The sequence below is a fragment of the Enhydra lutris genome, unplaced genomic scaffold (genome assembly GCF_002288905.1).
Source record: "Enhydra lutris kenyoni isolate GAN:26980312 unplaced genomic scaffold, ASM228890v2 scaffoldscaffold12, whole genome shotgun sequence".
Lineage (NCBI taxonomy): Eukaryota > Metazoa > Chordata > Mammalia > Carnivora > Mustelidae > Enhydra > Enhydra lutris.
This window is the reverse complement of record NW_019154096.1, coordinates 18,425,443-18,442,336: the sequence shown is the minus strand read 5'-3', so window position 1 is coordinate 18,442,336 and position 16,894 is coordinate 18,425,443. Positions and strand designations below refer to the sequence as shown.

General features: G+C 37.3%; 1 protein-coding gene across 2 annotated transcripts in view; it reads right to left on the bottom strand.

Annotated features, from left to right (window-relative positions):
• LOC111145077 (receptor accessory protein 3) overlaps positions 1-16,894 on the bottom strand; it is a 95,192-nt gene that overhangs the window by 43,728 nt on the left and 34,570 nt on the right. For both annotated transcript variants that reach the window (XM_022499699.1, XM_022499700.1), the window contains exon 2: positions 6,731-6,803. In XM_022499699.1, coding sequence (XP_022355407.1) covers positions 6,731-6,803 — 73 coding nt within the window. The remainder of the gene's footprint in view (positions 1-6,730; positions 6,804-16,894) is intronic.

Genomic DNA, 16,894 nt, shown 5'->3' with positions numbered 1-16,894 from the left:
TGTGCCTCCTTCCTCCCAGAACCTTGTGGCTGATTCTCTGGGAAGAGTGAGTCAGAGAAGCTCTGGATTTGCAAATCTCTGACACAGTTGAGAGAGGAATTAAGTTACAATTTATAAATTAATAACTGAGAGCCCCAACCATTATACTATCAACAGAATGCTAGCTACCAAGTACCTTTCAGAATGGTAGAATCTTCTCCAAAGAATCTGACTTGCATGAGAGAAAATACCAAAAGATACAGACAGTTTGACAATTTGCCAAGGAAGCAGTTTTTATGGTTTGGACTGTGTCTCCCTCAGATATGCTGAAGTCTGTTATGGACTGAACTGTGATTGCCCCAAATTCATATGTTAAAGTCATATGCCCCAAGGTGACTGTATTTGGAAATGGGGCCTTTATGGAGGTTATTAAGATTAAATGAAGTCATAAGGAGGCCCGAATTTGATAGAACTCATGTCCTTATAAGAAAGAGACACTCACAAGAGTCTGTCACACCTGCACCTAGAAAAGGCCACATGAGGACACAAGGAGAAGGTGGCTGTCTACAAGCCAGGAAGATGTGTCACCAAAAACCAATCCTGATGGCACCTTAATCTTGGACTTTCAGCTTCCATAACTGTGAGAAAATGAATTTGTATTGTTTAAGGTCCTCGGTGTGTGGTATTTTGTGATGGCAGCCTGATATAACTAATACAAAGTTGTAACCCCCAGTACCTCAGAATGTGACATCATTTGGAAACAGGGTCACTGCAGATGTCATTAGTTAAGACAAGGTCACACTGGGGTATGGTGGGCCCCGAATCTCATGTGCCTGGTTCCTTGGAAGGAGCAGGGAAGCGACTCTGAGACACAGAAACACGGGTAGATGACCATGTGAGTGCAGGCGCAGAGCATGAAGCGCTATAGCTAGAAGATAAGGAGCAGCAAGGATTGGCAACCACCAGACCCTGGAAACAGGCAAGAAAGGATTCTCCTCAACAGGTTTCAGAGGGAGTGTGGCTCTGTCCACATCTTGATTATGTCCTCTGCACCTCCAGAACCATGAGACATAAATTTGTTTGTTTGTTTGTTTTTAAAGCCATTCAGTTTGTGGTACTTCCTCTCAGGAGCTCTGGGAACAAATACAATTGCCTCATCAGATCACCCTACACGGAAAAGGACATTCGGGCCTCTTCACAGGCACAGGGTCTCCAGCCAGCTTGTGACTATCATACTCTAACATGAGCAGAGGACCAAGGACTATCCAACATTTGAGAAAAATCAAACATGACAGACAGAGGCTGAAACAAACAAACAGAATTCAAAGGAAAGATTATGCAGGAAGTAGACATCTAAAATACCATCATTCACAGATTCAGACAAAAGGGAAGCTATTTTAAACGACATAAGAATAGGACACTAGAGGAAAAGGAACATTCATTGAATGAAAAGCGCTCTTAGAAATTCAACACACAGGAGCAGGAACTAAAGATTAACTAAAGGGTTAGAAAATGAAATTGAGAAACCCACCATAAAATAGTACAAAAAGAAAAATTGACAGAAGATCAGATCAGAAACAAAAGATCAGAAAACTGCCTCTTAAACAGCCTTCTGGTAAATAAATATAAGCATGTGGCTTGACAAAACTAATTTTCAAAAGATTCCACCTTAATCAGAGGTTAATCTTTGTACTTCCCAAAAGAAAACCCTTGAATCAAATGAGTATTTTTAATCCAAAATATGAAAAGATGGGGCACCTGGGTGGCTCAGTCAGTAAATGATCCCAGGGTCAGGATCCCAGGGTCCTGGTATCAAGCCCCACATCAGGCTCCCTGCTCAGTGGGGAGTCTGCTTCTCCCTCTCCCTCTCCCTGACCCTCTCCCTGCTCATTCTCTCTCTCTCTCTCTCTCTCAAAAATAAATAAATAAATAAATAAATAAATAAAATCTTTAAACAAAAATATGAAAAGATGCCTGGGGAATACTTCCTGACAATATAAAAATGTATACTTCATTGTATTTTTTCCTCTCTATATCACCCTAAAACTAGCAGACAGCTTCATATTTTACCAGTTGAAAATAACTGTTAAGCTGGTATGTGGCATATTTGTTCATTTTCATATCTCCCAAGGATCCAGGAAAAATGAGGTCACTTTCAAAACCAAGTCAATAGGGTTTTAGAGGGCTATTTCTAACCCTTTTAAAAGAGTAGTCTCCCAGAGTTTTCACTGTTCTTTGTTCTTCCTCAGAGTAAATCTCGGGACCAAATGTCTGATTTTGATTTTTTAAGTGCTGTCAGCCAATCTTTTCATTGCCACGTTCTCCAACATTCTTAGAATAAGAACACGGTTTCCTAGAAAAGCTACAGCAATTACACACGACTTGGAAGTAAACACTCTATTTTCAAGTCACGAGATGGTATAAGCCTAAAAAAATTTGCAAAACCATACTAATTCTTCAGTAAGTTTACATTTCAATTACTGCAAGGCTGAAAGACTTTAAGTAGGCCATATCAGCCACACTATACAGGAAATTATATCCTAGGAAAGCTCTGTTTTAAAAATAGGCAAAGGAAGAAAGGAAGGTTGCCAAAATACACAGCACTTTCCATTTGTTTTGATTTGAGTACAGCATCTGTTTTATCAGGTGCAATCTACTATTTGCAGGCTTAAGGGGAATGGTAGTAGTTAGGGTGGAAAGAAGTAAATTAATCTAAAATGTTTGCTTTCTGAAAACAATTTTGAAGTAGGTATCAGTGGAATTTAGGTAAAAATCAAATACCACAAAGAAACTGAGCTTTGGGATAAGTCAGACTGGACTATATTCTCCTTAATCCAGCAAAATCAAAGCTGAGAAACTAGACCAATCCATTTAAGAAATGTATGCTTTTCAACTCTACTTTTTTCTTATTATTTCGTTCTTTCTTTTTTAGATTTTATTTATTCATTTGAGTGAGAGAGAGCATGAGTGGAGGGAGAGACAGAGGCAGAGGGTGAGGCAGACTCCCCATTGAGCCGGAAGCCTAACATGGGGCTTGATCCCAGGACCTGGAGATCATGATCCGAGCCAAAGGCAAAAGCTCAGCCATCAGAGCCACCCAGGTGCCTCCTTCCTTTTCTTATTCTGAATATTCATTCACTCACTCATTCAAAAAATATTGAGTACCTACTATAAATACCACATCCTGTTTTAGGTAGGGAATGTAGCAGTTAACAAAACAACAAAACTCTGTGGAGCTGTCTCTTGGCGGGGGAGGACAAACACACATGCAAACAAATAATACAATATCAGATAATATGAAAGCCTATTAAAAATATAACAGGGAAATCTGAAGAAGGTTAACTTTGCTAAGAAACTACCATATGCAAAACAAAGCAAATGTGGATGGGATCAGTATACAGGGAAACAATGAGAACAGAGTTTTAGTAAAACTGTTAGATCAGAGTTTAAGTTTAGGCGAGACTCAGCAAGAAAATAATCAAACATTTCGTCAAAAGTAAATTTAAACTGGAAATAAAGAACTGCCAATACTTTCAAAACCCAATTTCACCTTTAACCGTTTTGATCACAGTTGATTTAGATGCTTATGAGTTCTGTCCTAGTACTGACTGGTTAAGCAGCCTCAGTGCCCTTCTTAAAAAAAAATACCCTGATTTTTGTGGCCCTGGCAGGTCTACTTTGGAAGTAGGTCCACTGGCTTGCTGTGAAAATTGTTCCTACTTTTTCCTGAAGCTAGAATCCTCATTTACTTTTCTAAAGGTAGCATGGTAGCAGAGAAAGAATAAAACATTATGAACAAGATATCCAATCTGATACCATTCCTGCCTTAATGATCTATGTGACCGACCCTGGACAAGTTAATTTACTTCTCTGAAACTGTAATACCGAAATATTTCCCCACCTACTTTACTTATTGATTTAGAGTTGTCGTGAGGACCAGTGAGATATAGTACACAGGATAATGTCTCCTTCCCCCAAAGGTGTCCAAGTCCTAATTCCTAAAACCTATGAATATGTTAGGTTATATGGTAAAGGAGAAGTCAGGTTGTAAATGGACTTCAGGTTGCCAACCAGGTGACCCTAAGATGGGGAGAGGATCCTGGTTTATTCAGGTGGACCCAATGTAATCACAAGCACCCTTATAAGTGGAAGAGGGAGGCAGAAGAGAGAACCAGAAGGATGGAAACATGAGAAGTCTCAGCTCAATGTTTCTGGCTTTGAAGATGATGACTAGAAGAACCCTAAGTCAAGGATGCACACAGGCTGTCGAAGCTAGAAAAAGTAAGGGAACAGATTTTTCCTTAGAGCCTCAAGAAAGAGTACAGCCCTATAGATTCATTTCAGATTTCTTTCTTTCTTTTTTTTTTTTTAAAGATTTTATTTATTTATTTGATAGACAGAGATCACAAGTAGGCAGAGAGGCAGGCAGAGAGAGAGAGGAGAGAGCAGGTTCCCTGCGGAGCAGAAAGCCAGATGTGGGGCTCAATCCCACGACTCTGGGATCATGACCTGAGCTGAAGGCAGAGGCTTTAACCCACTGAGCCACCCAGGTGCCCCTCATTTCAGATTTCTGATCTCTAGGACAGTAAGAGAATACATTTGGGTTGGTTTAAGCCAGTAAGTACATGGCAATTTGTTACAGTAGCAGTTAGAAACAATAATGTATAAATGTACTTTGAAACTGGTAGGAAACTAAATAAATGCAAATGTTCTCATGTGACGTCTCCGCTTGGTCTCGCTAGCAGCCCTGATGGCAGACAATCTGGTCGCCAGGTTTTCCGAGTTGTATCATATTTCCTAGTTAAAGGTAAATGCCCTGCCTTTTCTTTTCTGATGCCTGACCATTTTTGCTTTTAGCTTTCATTTTGTTTGTAGAGAGTTGACTACCATGTGACTATCAAACCAACTGCCTTTCTACCTGCCTAGTTTCTCTTCAACTACTCCTTATTCTGATGTTCCCAAGAGCACATTAAGGGAACTTTTCGGAGTCACAATATCACAGCAAAATTATGTACAGATAGTTCCTACTTTGTTAATGAGTTATTCTCTGAAAACTGCAAGACAATATGTGAAATATATACCCAACTACACACATGTATGCATACATATGTACATATATCAACATATATCCAGTTTTATAGTTTTTCCATCAGTTTGAGTAAGAATGCTACTGGATTCTCTTCCATAGGTTATCTTTAACTTGTGAGACAATTAAAACTGCAGGGTTAGACCATTCTTATTAATCCCAAATTTATAGACAAATACAGTAACAAAAATTTGAGTATTAAGGAATTAGAACACACAAACCCATGTTTTTAAGTCTCTAAAAATTAACACTAACGAAGTAAAACAGATGCATAGTAAGAAACAGATAAATATTTTATAATGGTTCTTAGGTTAGTCGCAAAATAACACCATTTTTTTTTGCTCTTTTAGCATTAACTTACACATGACAGGCCTATTTCTTTTTTCCCCACATTATTACACTTTCATATTCCTTACCATTATCCCCTTTTAATTTTAGGGCATGGTATTTGTGTGCCCACTGGTAATATCTTCGTATTACTACAGCATCTCATTTAAACTTCATTTTCAATCTGTACTTAATTCTTTTCCAAAAAAATCACCCAGATTTAGAGGGAAGATAGGAGAATACCACAACTACATGGCATACCAGTTTGCATATCCTGGGTTTAAAATGCTTTACAGGTGAAATAGGTGCAAAGTTGAGAAACTTCACCCTGTATTTCAACTGTAGTTAATGAGATTCAGGAAAAAAGATCTTTAATAACAGTATGACAAACATTCCAAATAAGAAGGAATATTATCAGCTAGTACAGTTGACCCCTGAACAACACAGGTTTGGACCGTGCAGGTCTACTTACTCAAATTCTTTTTCAATAAATCTAGCACAGTCCTATAAATGTATTTTCTCTTCCCTAATGATTTTTCTTAACCTCTTTTCTCTAGCTTGCTTTTTTTTTTTTTTTAAAAAAGAGCGGGCCAGAGAATCCTAAGCAGGCTCCATGACCCTGAGATCACGACCTGAGCTGAAATCAAGAGTCTGAAGCCAAGCCAACTGAATCACCCAGGTGCCCCTCTCCAGTTTACTTTTAATAGAGTATTTAACATGCCTGTGTTAACTGACTGTCTACCTTATGGGTAAGGCTTCTTCAGTAGGCAATTCTTCAACAGTAGGCAATTAATAGCTAAGTTTTGGGGAGTTAAAAAATTATACTCAGACTTCCCACTGTGGGGGAACCCCTGTGTTGTTCAAGCATCAACTGTAGAGCCTGATTTAAGAAGAAAAAGGACTGCAATTGTCAGTAGTGATGAGGTATTCGTGTATTTAAATCAATTAAAAAGTGACATAACAGCTATGAAAAAAAGGAAAAAAGTTTGGGGTGAGAAAGAATTATATGTTTTCAGTCTACCTATAAATTCACAGGCTAAAAAACAGTCCACCCAACTTCTTAAACTGGAACTTAGACAAAAAGAATAAGAGATCCAATTACCCATCTGGAAATCCTACACTTACTTAAATGCCAACTGACCATGAACTTTTTTTTGAAACTCCACTTTAGAATTGTATTCAAAATCAGTTTATGAAGTTAATGAAGTTGGTCTTTTTATTTACATAACATTTTTATCCAAAAACATTATCCCAGCTATTTCTAAAATAATGATTTTTCTATCTTGAATATCATAGATTCATTAAGCTAGACCTAATCACTCATAAATCTATACTTACATATTCCTTCACGTTTTTTGTTTTCACAGCTTTGTAGGAATAATATGCAGGATAAAGCATTCCAAACACCAACCTAGAAGTAAAAAGTAGAAGACTAATCAAATACAATAATGCTTTTAACTGCTTACAAAAACTTCACCTAATAATAAGAAAAGTAGAAACTACATGGGAAACATACAATGGTGTAAATTTGTATAAATGCAAATTTGTGTACAAACTAAATCCACTCAGAGCAAAAGTAAAAATACTTTTTATTTTTAAAAATGAAGAGGATTTCAATATTCTAGGTATGGTATCATGGGAAAATTTTATATTTTCAAAATTAAAAACTTTCTCATTGTACACCTGAAATTAATAACACCGTTAATTATACTTGAATTTAAAAATAAAACCTTTGTCATCACAAAAAGTCTATGGTTCCTTGAACATTTGGAAAATGTAGAAAATCACCAAAAATAAAAATTGTCCCAACCCTACCAGAGAGAACAGCAGGCAACATTTTATTATATGCAAATTCTACTTTTTGTCCACATGTAATATTCCCAAAACCTAAATCTAACACATGTTATATGCAACATGTTGTGTGTCACACATAACTTGTAATACAAAAGTGGTCCTTCACTCTATTTTAAGAAGTACTGGCTTCTAATTATAATGATGGTACTGTCAATACTTGATATATTACAACATGCATTAAAATATTCTTTAAACGTTTATAAAATGCCTAAATCATTAACAGGATTTAATTTAACTCCATCTGTTAAGATTACTTTGCCAAATCGCAGATCCAACAGATATGTATAATCACACATACAATGAAAGGACAGACCCAAAAATGGAGCAACACATACACATGGCTTACAATTGGCATTTTCAGGTACTACATCATGGAGTTTTTTGCCCTCAAATATTCTATGTATGTATTCTTAATACCTTCATTACATTCCTCATTGAGATTCTCTTAGTTTTATTTAAATAATCCCATAAAATAGGCTTTTGGTTGACTTTCAGGTTTTTGCGATTGCACATAACATAAAAACAGTTCTCTGTCCATTATACTCACTTCCTCGTTAGGATGTTGCTGCTTCAAAGAGCACGTACATTTTTATCTCACATCAAAATGCCCTCCAGAGAAGCAGTTCCACTTTTACACTCCTATACATTGCTGTTCATTGGCATCATTATTTAAAAAAACGAGAAAGTGTGCCAGCTAAGTAGGAGAAAAATAATCTCACAGATGTTTTAATATACATTCCTGAAAACCAGTAAACATGACTTTCTGAAGGGTTTACTGGCTTTATGATGCACATGGTATATGATATCCTGTTCTATACTCTTCTGATCTATTTAAAATATTTTGGAATAGTTTTAATTTTACAGAGAAGTTGGGAATACACTATAGTTACCATAAGCCCTACATGTTTCCCCTCTTACCTATATCTTGCATTAGTATGATTAGTCACAATTCACAAACTAATATTGCTATGTTATTAACTACTAAAGCCCATATTCTATTCAGATTTCTTTAGTTTTTACCTACCATCCTTTTTCTGACCCCAGATCCCATCCAGGATGGCATATTCTGTTTACCTACCCTGTCTCCTTAAGTCCTCTGGTTTAAAAAAAAAAAGAAAGAAAAAATTCTCAGACTTTCCTTGGGAAATAGTTTGACAGTTTTGAGTACTGGTGGATATTGGAGGAGATCCCTTTACTGGAATTTGTCTGATGTTTTCTCATGGTTAAATTGAGGTATCAGTTTTTGGGAGGAGGACCATTTCCTATTGTATCAAGGACACGCTATCAGCATGATTTATCACTGCTGTTAACCTTGACCAGCAGGCTGAGGTAGGGTTTATCAGACTTCACTGTAAGGTTACTCCCTACCCCAACCCCATCCATACTGTGTTCTTGGGAAGCTGCTATGCACGGGCCATAGTTCAGGAAATTATGTTCAATCTTCTTGAGTGGAATAGCTACACGAATTATCTGAATTTTTCTGCACGGGAGAATTATCTCTTCTCAATTTATTTATTCAGTGATTTATCTATATCAATATGGACTCCCAAGTTTATTTTACACTTAGGGTTTTAACACGGTAGTACTTCATTCTGCTGCTCAAGGCTTTGAGCACCAAGATCTTTCAGTTTGCTCCTGTGTCCCTCTGACAGACCTATAATTGTGAGGTTTATTTGTTTGTTTGTTTTTCTGAACAATATGCTACTTTCTGGCACTATATGTTGCCCCAGACTCAACCAATGTATATCCTGCCTCATTCCTATAATCAGTCATTTCTCCAAAGAGTCTTGGTTCCTTTCACTGGAGGGTGGTATTTAAGACAAAGTTCTGGGTGCTACATTCGATTACTGTTACTGGAGGGTTGTAGATTCTAGGTCCTTCTTTGTCTCTTTGCATATTAAGCAATATCTGTCTAGGTTCTTGTTATCTTCTGAGAGTGTTTTAGTATTATTGTTTGATACTGTTTTGGTATTATTTACGTATTGCTAAAAATATGTGCCGAACTATGTTTGTTGGGCTGTCATTAAACAGATACCACAGAGTAGTGTCTGGGTGGCCAGCGTCCTGGGATCAGGCCCCATATCAGGCTCCCTTCTCAGCAGAGAGCTTGCTTCTCCCTCTCTCCATTTGCTGCTCCCCCTACTTGTGCTCTCTCTCTGTAAAGTAAATAAATAAAATCTTAAAAACAAAACAAAAAACCACAGATAGGATGGCTTAAGCAATAGATACTTATTTTCTCATAGTTCTGCAGGCTAGAAGGCCAAGAGTAAGGTGTTGGTGGGTTTGGTTTCTTTTGAGGCCTTTCTCCTGGGATTTGTAATGGTCACTTTCTCACTGTGTCCTCATATGGTCATCTCTTAGTCTGTGTAACCTCTTTCTACTAAGAACACTAGTCCCATTGGATTAAGACACCTCAAAGACTTCATTTTAACTTAATCACTTTCTTTAATCTTTTATCTCCAAATACAGTCACATTCTGAGGTACTGGGGATTAGGCCTTCATATGAATTTGGTGGACACAATTCAGCCCATAACACCCATATTTACGAAGTTTTATATTAAATAGGTGTTTGCATTTATAGTAAATAAGCTTGTCTTACCCTGAAAATGAGTATCTACATTCCTATATTTTTAGTTCATTTATAGTTTATTTTTTGGTGGGGGAAGGATAGTAAATCCCTAGTGACTTTGCTATTCCTCATAAAGATGAGCCCTGGGTTTGAGGCTGATGTCACCAGCTCAAAGGATGCCAAGTCTTCTGCTGGGGATTTTATCCTCACCAGCTGGAAGCCACATCATTAACAATCTCTGCCTTACCTAACAACACCACCCTGTGAAGCTACTACAGCAGAAGCCAATCCACAGACTTGGACTGCGGCTTTTTTTTTAGCCACAGAACCTAGGGCTTTACGATGTGGCACAGGGGCTATTCAGAACAGTGAGTTCCGAGAAAGCAGCAAACCTTAAGAACTGGGGGGCCAATCAAAACACAACTTCGAGGTCTGCTGTATTCATCCCCACAGCTGATACAAGGTACAGATCCCGCAGTGAGCCATCGTAGTTCTAGTTCACATACTCAAGTTAACTTCATTCTACTTTGTATTTCCCTTTAGAATTTGGATACAATCAATGAATTATCTTCCATAAGCCTTACAACCCAGCACGACTGCACTTAAATTCAACACGAGACTCTTCATTACTGTCACTCTTGACACCTCTTTCCTTTGCTGTAATATCTAACCCAGTCCTGTTGGTTTTTCCCTGGTGAGAGTCCAAGAATCCATCTTTCTATTTTATTTTCAAACCCATGACCAATGATACATTTAAGGTCATGCCATCTCCTCTGACTTAACAGTATAATTTCCCAACACATGCCTCTGGCTCCAATGTCAAATCAATCTTCCAAATACACCTGCTGCACTGCCTTTGCTTAAAGACTTTAATAGTTGGCCTCCTTACCACCTTGTTGACCAGCCCCTGTGGTTGCTCATCAGAACATAATTTGAAAACCTCTTCCTTATATAAGCCATCTGTTCCAACATGGTTTCCTCAATATGCCTCTTCCCCCCCACCCCTGCGCAGTTAATGGCTTTTTTCTTCAAGATTTATCACTCCTCCATAGACTTCTAAATTGTTTTTGAATTTTAGAATTTGTCAGGATTGTTTTGCCTTTAGTATATTCTAGGTTATATTTTTTTTAATGTAACTGACTTCCAAAACATAATTTTCTCACATATTGTAAGGATTTGGTACTAGTTGATATTATGCTTATAGGTGGTTTATTTTTTAACCTCTGTATTGAATAGAATCAGTCAAATGAATAAACACAATATCCCCTAATACCTAACTCTTATAAGAGTAGAAAACAATAATACATTTCATTTGGAACATGGGAAAGATTAAATGTCTTAGTAAACAGCGAGACAATTTTTAAGGACCACCAATATTATAATTTATTACTGCTCTAATGTGAATATTACTGAGTAATTTATTACTAACATCTGTAATATTTTCTAGGTGTTGTTTTTTTCTGGTTTATTTTCTTTAATACTGGGTCCTACTCTGGATGTTTGCAACCTGGGAGGTCGGGCATAAAGCCAAACCACGAGCACAGTGTATAAAATCAAGTAGTTTATTTTAAAAGGCCACCTACAAGATAAACTCATGGTTTATAAAGAAAGTGTTTGCTACAAATGAAATTCATCCTATAAATTTGAATACTGTTTCAGTTATAGAGGCAGGAAGAAATAGTTACTCATTTCCTCTTAATCTTTTTTCTGCCTAAAGAGGGAAAACTTTGCCAAAATACTCCCGATACCTTTCCCTCCCACTAAGGTAAAGTTTTCTATATTTACACTGGCTATACTGAAAAGTTTGAACTACTTTAAAAAGAAATTTTATGCAAATGTATAGTAGAGATGGCCCTTGTTTCATATTTCACATATGAAAAATACTTAATGGCTATTTCCTAGACAGATGTTCAGACATAAATCCATCCTTCACCAAAACCATCTTAGAGAACAGTATTGTTCAAAGATGAGTCTCAGAAGCAACTAGTAAGAGTGCTCTTAGTACTAGAAGTAATAAAGTCCTTAGTGCATAAAAATTATCAGTATTCCATTAAAAATTGATTAAAGCTTTTCCTAATTAAGATTCTAAACACAGCTTATGCTAGAATTTTTAGACGATGTTAAAAAAAAAAAAGACAAAAATCACTAGTAATTCCATTACTGAAGGAACCATCTTTTTTGTCAAATGCTATTCCATACATTTATATATATTATAATTTTTATCAAATGTTCTTAAATCTGAACTGCCATTCTCCTGAATGATTTAAAAACCTTAAAGCACCAATAAAAATTTAATAACAAAATTGACAGGGTTAATTGACCTCTAAAGAAGTTACAAAACACTAATTCTAAGGATTTAAACTTTATTATTGTCATTCTTTTAAAAAATGATTATGAAATATGAAAGTCTACAGTATAGAAACAAGAGTATTAATATAATCCCCCTCTACCTATCACCCAGTTTTAAGAATTATTAATATTGACCCTTAACATTTTGGTATGATCTTTTCCAGTTTTTTCTACAATATCTTGAAAAAACACTATTTTAAAACATAATTAACATATTTAAAGACAATATTTAGGAACAATATTTTATAATAGAATTAAAATATAATTAAAACATAATTAACTGACATCTTAGAGCATATAGACTTTTTTTTTTTAATTTTATTTATTTATTTGAGAGAGAGACAGCAAGAGAGAGCATGAGCGAGAAGAAGGTCAGAGGGAGAAGCAGACTCCTTGTGGAGCTGGGAGCCCGATGCGGGACTGGATTCCGGGACTCCAGGATCATGACCTGAGCTGAACGCAGTCACTTAACCAGCTGAGCCAGCCAGGCGCCGGAGCATATAGACTTTTATCCTGCCCTTTCTCTAAATGGGATATTATGAGCATTTTCTTAAATCTTTACATATCCTTAAAGAATGTTATTTAAAAACTACGGGGGGTGGGCGCCTGGGTGGCTCCGTTGGTTGAGCGACTGCTTTCAGCTCATGATCCTGGAGTCCCGGAATCGAGTCCCGCGTCGGGACTGTCATCCTTGTTCTAAATCTTTATTCCTTTAGGTGGTGTCATTCTAAATTTGAATCAAGCTTGACCACCTGGTTATATTTCAGGAACAATAGGAGGATAACAGTTTAGACTGTTATACCTATATCCTTTAGTGGAAAAGTCCTTTCAACTGAGATGCTTTTTAATATCACATTCTTATTTTTTTCTTGACATACATGAAACAGCCATATGAAACCCACGGCTCTAAATACTAGAGGAATAGTGTTCAGGGTATTGTCTATTAGTATCCCTATGTATGAATTTTCATGTATGAGGTCTTCTTTGGAACTCCGTACAATGCAATGTTTAGCTTAACAGTCTTTTGTTGCTCATAAATTTAACATAGGTAACTAACTTAAAGAACATAAGAATGCAAATGCAAAGTTAAGTCTTTTTCCATTTTGACACACTCTAGTTCCCCAAAGATAGGCATGGAAATAAAATCTTGGGTATTCTATGGTAAAATAATTTAAATATATAAAACATTAAAAGCCGACCATTAATATTCAAATTCCTCATTTTCTAGTTATCTTACTACATTTTAAGTGGCTTTGGAAGTTCATCTATTCTGTGTGTATGATGGAAATGTTCCCTATGGCAGGTCTCTCTCCCAACTCCATATTCGGAGACCTCATATTGGTAGCTTGAAATAGGCCATTATTGTAGGCAGAATTTATATCTGGGAAATTCGCAAATGATAGGAATCCGTCCTCTTTCCTCCAGTAGTTAAGCATTAGCAGCACACTAGTACACAGTATCTGTCAGAAAAACCATGAAACACTGTGTATAGGGAATTCACAGAATTTGCTGGAATAAAAAAAGGCAGGTTATTATGACAACCAAGTTTATAAAGGGCTTCATGTGAGACAGAGAAAAAGGGCAAGGATTTTCTGCCCTTTATCACAGTTCACTTTAGTATATGTGCTGCCGAAGCGAGCACTATCACAGTTCACTTTAATTCTGTTTGAATATTAGGTCTCTAATATTAACAAAGACTCTTATGAATTTTCAAAATAGGATCAGACTCTTAAATGATAAGGTATCCTAGAAACTGTCTATAACAATAGTTTCCTGACTTTTTCCAAAGCAGTATTTTTCTTCCAGAGGAAATTCTTCTTAGAAATTCAAATAAAACAGATGTGAATAAAAGGTAAATATAAGGGGCCCTGGGTGGCTCAGTTGTTAGGCAGCTGCCTTCGGCTTGGGTCATGGATCCCGGGTTCCCGGATCAAGCCCAACGGTGGAAAGCCTGCTTCTTCCTCTCCCACTCTCCCTGCTTGTATTCCTTCTCTTGCTTGCTGTGTCTCTCTGTCAAATAAATAAAATCTTTAAACAGAAAGAAAAGGCAAATATAATTAAGTTGTCCTTAGAGAACTCAATTTCATTGATCCTAGAATCCTCTGAGGAATCCTCAAGTTCTTCTGAACTACTTGGTTTTCTCAGAGAGAGAAAGAGATTGAGATTGAGAGAGCATGCACGTGGTTGGGTGGTGGTGGGGGGGAGGGTTGTGCAGAGAGAGAGGAAGGAGAGAATTTTAAGCAGGCTCCACACTCAGCCCGGAGTCCCATGGGTGCTTGATCCCAGGACACCAAGATCATGACCTAAGCCAAAAACCGAGAGCTGGATGCTTAACCAACTGAGCCACCCAGGCACACCGCCCACCTTCTGAATTACTTGAAAAGCATCCTCTACAAACAGTTTAGCTTCCAAATGAATCCATGTATAAGAATCAATTGGGAATGAGAATCTCTGGAAGTGGGGTCCAAGAACTTGAATTTCTGAGTTCTGCATCTTCAGCAAACCTAAGGTGTGACAATATTCTTAGTTTGGTTTTGGATTAAAACTGATTATGATTAAGCAATGCGCTATCAGTATCATAAGCTGGTTTTGGTGTAACAGAATTTTTTAAACTAATGTGAAGATAACTATAGGCGATTTTGACTTCTGACAAACTTTGTCCTTACTCAGACACTAAAACAGATTATAAGGGAAAAGAGGAAGAGTTATAATATACTAAAATTTAATATCTAATAAAAAATAAATATTTAAACTTAATCTTTTGAAAATAATGAATTTATGCCTATTTACGTCCAAATGATTGCAACTAGTGCAAAGCCCAATAACACACTGTACCTGTATATTCTTCCTACTTCCTACTGTTTAAGCAGCCATTGTGGAGCAGAAGTTTGTGCACGATCACTGCCAAAATAATATGTAACTTCTGTCCTCCATGAATTTTGAGAAGGGTCTGTTGCAAAAAATCTCTGCAGTAGAGAATTCCCATTCCGTAAAACAACAGTGAAGTGGCCATCAGGTAACGACAGTCTTGAAGAAAATTATGAAAATTACATACAGAAAGAAAAAGTCAAATCCATGAGAAAACCCCCAAATCCTGAATTCTGGAACCAATGATACAAGTTTAAAACTGCCAAGGAGAGCTAAAGACAGTAAAAATTCCTTTGAAAGTCCTTATGCATGTTTTAATTATAGTCATCAAGCACTAGGAAGCTTGGAATTTTCATGTTGTCAGAGCTGAACTTCTAATTTTACTCCAGAGCTTCTCATTTCTACTCTAAAAGGAGAGCTAAAGATAACACTAGGGGAAAGAAACTGGTCCACAGCAAATCAGGCTTGTACTTCATCCTCGCACTCTCTCCCCTAGCCACCCACACCCCTTCCCACCACTAGGACCTACTAGGTGCTAGACCCAAACCAAAGAAAAATGTTTAAAAAGTATGCTGAATTTGGCAGAGTACATTACAGAAGCAGGGGCTGGAAACCCTTGAAGCCCTCAAGTAACCTTGCATCCTGTGGTCAGAGTTCCACAGAATGTGGGGGACTGCATCTGTTATGTGAACCAATCTCCAGCAACCCCCAGTTTGCCAGATATAACTGTTCTGAGTGTCACCACAAATAAACTCCTAGTTGATAAACACAAGGGTCAGGGACATTGAGGAACTTCTGAATTCAGCATCCAGCAAGCGTCAAAGCCAAGATATAATAAACACAACTTCTAATTTTAAGAGTTGTGCTCTTCTTGCTAGAGCAAAAACACTTTGTACTTCATGTAACGCATAACCCACTGCAGGTGGATGCCCAGTATTAGTTGAAGTCAATATTCAGAAGTTACCTAAGTAATTGTGGCCCGCCAATACACTACTGTCGTATGTAAAAAGATGTCTGAGACCCATTTTTTGATTGTGTACAAAGTCTACACGGAGGAATACCACCATCTTTCGTCAGCATTTACACACTCTCCAATTCCTATGAAACTGGTTAGGTGCCTAGACCAGATGGGGTTAAGAATTACTCCACCATCTGACCAACACCAGACTCCTGAGTTAACTCTGAACTCAGAGGAACTGCTTTCTTCATTTAGCCCCTTCAGCACAGGATATGTTGAAACCCAAACTTAGCATTAGCTCCGTGAACATTAAAGGTAACAAGAGTTCGGTTGTTATCTAAGGTTTAAAAAAAGCTTCTTGTGAAGAAAAAGAACACACAAACCACTACTACTGAAAATGCTGGGAAAGTTTTCTGTTTTAAAATACATGCCTCAACACAAATAAATGAGTAAAGGAAAGCCATAAATCTGGATTCCGTCTTGTTCTCTGGCGGTCACTGGGTACCACATTGAGTATGAAGTGAACTTCCCTGAATTGAACTCAGCCCTAGAAGTGCTGCCAAGTCCTCCCAATGGACACTTCCGTGTGGCTTGGGTTGCACAGCAGTCAACTTCAGTCACCTCACAGATGCACGTGTCAACCTTGCCAGGTCCTACCCACTCTAACGGGAATTTAAAATTCTGCTTTAAGATAATCTTAACTCCAAAAATAACAAATTAAAAAAAAAATTTCTTAGCCACAGGCTCATATGAAGGCAGAAGGCTATGTGCATATTAGCACTCAAACCCTCATAATGCATCCATGAAATTCTATTGTGTAGCAGTATAACCTGTCTTGCTAAAATTCGTAGTATGTTTTCAGTTTTGCAATAATTTTGCAAAAACTGAGTCTTACTGACTCCT